Raw genomic sequence first — 4,821 nt, 5'->3', positions numbered from 1 at the left:
ACGAAAGGGTTCTTACATAGTTGAAGTTGTGGATATAAAGTGCAAAATGCCCGACCCAATAACAAATCGTTTCAAGAAGCTTAATTTCTCAAAGCTTTCGGAAACAAAATTTTAAATTAAGGATCTTTTCGAGTTCTTGTAACTTTTAACCCTGAAATCATTTTAGGCCCATTGTTGGTGTCTACTTCAATGGCTGAACAAATGCTTGGTATGAACTTGTTCTTTCTTCTACTGTTTGTGCGTGTTCGAGCTGCTTCTGGAAGTTGTAAACTACGCTTGTGAGAATGTACCTCAAGTCTATTTAAGTACTCGATCTCTTGCAAAATGAGCGATCCAATCGTACCTCTTGACCCAATCTCAACAGGAGGATTTGCAATAATTTCGTCTGGGTTGAATGAAGAAGATTGTGATGCAGAATTTGACATTTTTTTATTGTTCTATTTTTTCTTTCTTTAAATGATAGACCAGTTTATGAGCTTGAAATGTTTGCCTTATGATTTATATCCAAATATCCAATGGGGAAATTGAGGACCATGTCTTGTTTGTGTAAAGAAGATTGGGTATTCAGTGCAATGAGCATTAAATTTTGAGCTAACTCTTACATGGGTCAAATTGGGAAAAAAGTTATATATGGGACCATGTAAACCTCCTACATATTTTGAATGTTATGTATGTTAGTATGTATAACTAAAAAAATTGTATAACATCATCAATTTTAAAGGGCATATAAAGAATAAAATGAAGTGCAAGAACCAAACTGTAAGTACACGAAAAAAAAAGATGTTTTAGGAAGCCTTTCTCTAATATCAGAGCCAGGTTTCGATCCTGGGACCTGTGGGTTATGGGCCCACCACGCTTCCGCTGCGCCACTCTGATTTGTGATTTAATATTCACTTTTAATATATATATACCTTCATATTGCTCCATTATCTATACTTTGTACCTTTCACAGAAGATTTATGCCAATCTGTTGTGATAAGAAAATTTATTTAGTTCTTGATACAATACCACTAGAACTGGAATGGCGACAATTTCATGTACGAGTGTTCAACTGATTTTTGCGAATTCAAACACAAAACCCATTAATAATTTGACCCCAGTTCTTTATAAACTGAATTCACAGTTTAAGGGTGTGCAGAAAAGGCTTGGCTTTTGCAAACCCACATCAAGAATTGGGCCTAATAGTGGTGGTTCAAGAACCACATGTTGGTTTAAGTTTGGTAAAAATGGTGTTGATGCTGAAGGTGCTGGTATTTATGGTAGTCAATCTCGAGATGATTTTGACCGTGATGATGTTGAACAGGTATATTTTTTGGGGTTTTTGATTGTTTAATTGTTAATTTTGTTTGTTGACGAATAAAGTTGCTGAATTTATTTGATTGGTTTATTAGTATTTGGGTTTTTAGTTAGAAATTGTTGTGTTATTGGATGAAATGTGAAGGTAATTGACAAATTAGGATTTGTGTAATGTGTTAAGTGAAAAAGATGATTCATTTGTGCTAAAATTTGATGTTGAATGAGATAAAGTTACAGTCTTGAAAGCTTATAGCAAGATCTTGCTTCATATACAGGAATTGGTAAGCTTAAAAAGGAACAAATTTAATAAGTGACAATCTTGTTTGTTATTTTTGGGTAAAACGAACAGAGGAACAAGATGAGATTTTTATACTATAGCCTTGTTTGTGGTGAATTCATTTATTCATGTTCTTTTTTGCTTTGTTTTGCTTGTTGATGCTTTGTGTTGTAGAGAGACTATCAAGGAAGTTGTATATATTTAATGCTCAAATGTTTCAAACCCTTTCATTCATCAAATCAGATTATATGTGGTAAAGATAATTTTTGTAATCATGTTCTGACACTAACTACTTCTAAAAGTCAATATTTTGAGGATAAATGTCTTGTGTAAATCTGTTACAACAGGGTTAGTCCAAACCTATTTTGACCCGTTACCTAACCCACCGATTTTGCCACCTATAGTTGCTTCTTGATGATTAATGAATACCGGTTAATTTTGTGAATCAAGTAATATAAATTCTACATCAATGCTGGTGATTATAACCTTTTCCCAAAATTTTATGCAGTACTTTAATTACATGGGCATGCTAGCTGTTGAGGGCACATACGATAAAATGGAAGCTCTTTTATGCCAAAACATTCACCCTGTTGACATTTTGTTGATGATGGCTGCCTCAGAAGGCGACAAGCCCAAAATAGAGGAGTTGTTGAAAGCCGGAGCAAAGTATGATGTCAAAGATGCAGATGGCAAAACAGCAGTTGATAAGGCATTAAATGACGAAATCAAGAACTTCATTTTAAGTTATACCGTTCGAAAGGCATGACCTGATCTTGAGCACCCAAAGTATGTTGTAATGGTCTGTTCTTTTGTAGATTAGATTTATTTATAATTATAATGTAGTGTAATTGATCTTTTTGAGATATAGCTTCCATTGTTATTGATTTGGTTTTGAGTCATATGGATGTTTTTTAACTGGGAACATAAATTTGTAAGCAGTATTGAAAATGTAATTGTTATATTATGATTTTTATTATGATTTTTACTTTGGTGTGTTAATGTATGCTGTCTTAGTAATTATGATATGATTTAGCCTTCTTGAACCAAGCTTGTTTGATATCTGTTTATCTTGAATCCAGCAGGTATCAATTTTTTTTTTTTTTTTTTTTTTTTAAGTAGGATACTTAAAGAGTTAAAGGTACTTGAAATTTGTTCTTTGAACTTGTTACCTGATTTTCTGATTTCCACATTATTAGGTTCCATAAATGAAAGAATATAAATAAACAGACCTATATTTGTTTGGACCCTAAAAAGGTTTGTCTTTAAAATTTGCATACTGGAAATGGTTATCTAATTATTGTTACTTTGATTTGTAATTATGTTTGGACGAACAGATTACGCTTAATGATTAAGTTATGGTTTCTGTTAACAACAACCATTATGAGAATAAACGCTGTTAAGTTTGAAAAGGAAATGTACAGGGACACAGGGTAAAAAAAAAATAAAAAATATCGATGTACAAAAATTGCCTTCAATATCAATTTTAGAATTAGCAAGCCAGTTACATTTTTTATTTTTTTATTTTTGCTAATCGAAACCACAAAACACTGCAAGGCTCGGAATGAATAAACGAACTCTAACCACTAAACAATGAGCAAATGCTAACTAAACCCGAGCCTTGAGCACTCTAAACAATACAACGATTCCGGAACATAAACAACTATAAGAGCTAATACAAAAGACTAATACGAAACCAACTCTAAATAAAAGTCTAATATCTAAACGAAACGCCCCTACAAACTACCCGGCAACCGATATACCTTTCCGAAAATTATATACGGAGTACAACACATCAAATTTTAGCTAAAATCGCCCATCAAGCTTCAACGGAACCACCCACAGGCCACAGTAAATTATACTTTTCTAGTTAAATATAATTAACTAGCTATAATACCATGGTCATAACCTAATGTTATTTTAGCCCATATAATGATAGTAACATTATATTACTTCAGTTGTAATAAAAAGTCTTAATTCAATAATCTCAATGATATGATGTTCATATACATATATATGCTAGTAGTTCTTTTATTATGATTTGGAAATATCAATAACAATTAACAAGTATTACAACCTCAACCTCCTAATTAGAGTCGATTTCACTCCAAGATCGCGGTTCTACACCAAACATGAAGAATACAACCATTTCTAAAGACTCAAACACCTTATTTTCATCCAAAAACTTGTTCCAAACACCACTCACAATGCAATAACTTTTACCGTACGGTGGCAAATGATGAGTGCCATGTTGCGATCGAGATAATAACACCCGAGCATCCTGTAAAGCCACCACTATTGAAGGTAGCTTGTTCTTAGCAACATGAGCCCAACAATGAAACTGCATACTAAACATTATGCACCCACTAGCACTTGCCATGAACCCCATCACTATAGGATAGTCATGAAATATCAAATTGATTGGTAAAAATGCAAACGTAACTGCACGCGCGATCACATGTAAATGGTTTGCAAATTGATGTTCAGTTATTACAACAGGCCACTTGTGATGACGTTTGAAAGCATCAATTTGCATACCGAATAAAGGAGTTGATTCGTCACCATAGTTGTCAACAGCCCAATGGTATACACCGGACCCAAGGTCAGCAAACAAGTAGCCAACAAATCCAGCCAATATCGGTTCTAGCCATAGATGTGAGCCAATTGATCCAATGATGGAATTGGTTAGGGAAAACAGTATTGTGGTGCATCCGGTAGCCACCCATACACGGTGAGACCATGTCGATTTATAGTTTGGATTGTCATATTTTATTGGAGTGTCACAAATTTTTGGGATGACGTCGAGACAGTCCTTATGGTTGTCGTTGTTGCGATGGATACTGGTGTCATGATGATGGGCTAAGATAGGCATTATTGGTATAAGTTCGGGTGGTTATAGATGGTCTGATATATATAGATTAGTTATAGTTATAGTTATAGTTACTACTACGAAGTTTGGCATATCTAATAGTATAACTTATAATTATAATTATAACTTATTGTAGATAAAGCATTAACTATTTTATATTTAGACATCATTAATAATAATAATCAAACCTTACCGTTTTTTTTTTAAATTTAAAATTTAAACTATCGGTTATAAATCAATATTATCAAAAACTAAGACATAACCAAACAAATTATATAGTCCGCTTCAAATAATTTGACAAAGTCCAAAATCCGTGTATCGTATATGTGTGAATATCTGATGTGAAAAAACTCGTGTTTAATAAATAGTGCAAAGGTTTTTT

The 4,821-nt window shown here is 33.1% G+C and overlaps 2 protein-coding genes and 1 non-coding gene across 3 annotated transcripts; 1 reads left to right on the top strand and 2 right to left on the bottom strand.

Annotated features, from left to right (window-relative positions):
* Positions 1-804: 804 nt before the first annotated feature.
* TRNAM-CAU (transfer RNA methionine (anticodon CAU)) lies at positions 805-876 on the bottom strand. The gene has a single exon. It is a non-coding gene; the product is annotated as a tRNA-Met (tRNA).
* A 112-nt stretch (positions 877-988) lies between these two features.
* On the top strand, positions 989-2,560 carry LOC139848359 (protein LHCP TRANSLOCATION DEFECT-like). The gene is made up of 2 exons (XM_071838090.1): positions 989-1,303; positions 2,082-2,560. Exons 1-2 carry the CDS (start codon positions 1,022-1,024, stop codon positions 2,337-2,339), a joined length of 540 nt encoding a protein of 179 aa, XP_071694191.1. The 5' UTR covers positions 989-1,021; the 3' UTR covers positions 2,340-2,560.
* On the bottom strand, positions 2,556-4,442 carry LOC139848504 (fatty acid desaturase 4, chloroplastic-like). The gene is made up of 2 exons (XM_071838233.1): positions 3,661-4,442; positions 2,556-2,652 (listed from the first exon to the last, which is right to left on the bottom strand). Exons 1-2 carry the CDS (start codon positions 4,440-4,442, stop codon positions 2,556-2,558), a joined length of 879 nt encoding a protein of 292 aa, XP_071694334.1.
* Positions 4,443-4,821: the final 379 nt, after the last annotated feature.

This window comes from Rutidosis leptorrhynchoides, chromosome 5, assembly GCF_046630445.1.
Source record: "Rutidosis leptorrhynchoides isolate AG116_Rl617_1_P2 chromosome 5, CSIRO_AGI_Rlap_v1, whole genome shotgun sequence".
Lineage (NCBI taxonomy): Eukaryota > Viridiplantae > Streptophyta > Magnoliopsida > Asterales > Asteraceae > Rutidosis > Rutidosis leptorrhynchoides.
The sequence above is the reverse complement of the archived record's forward strand: the minus strand, read 5'-3'. Positions and strand labels throughout refer to the sequence as shown.

Excerpts from the sequence above, each read along its gene's own strand:
- LOC139848359 (XM_071838090.1), top strand. The coding sequence starts at position 1,022 with ATGGCGACAATTTCATGTACGAGTGTTCAACTGATTTTTGCGAATTCA. Across the intron at positions 1,304-2,081 it reads ACCGTGATGATGTTGAACAG|TACTTTAATTACATGGGCAT; the intron begins GTATATTTTTTG and ends AATTTTATGCAG.
- LOC139848504 (XM_071838233.1), bottom strand. The coding sequence starts at position 4,442 with ATGCCTATCTTAGCCCATCATCATGACACCAGTATCCATCGCAACAAC. Across the intron at positions 2,653-3,660 it reads TGGAGTGAAATCGACTCTAA|CTGGATTCAAGATAAACAGA; the intron begins TTAGGAGGTTGA and ends AATTGATACCTG.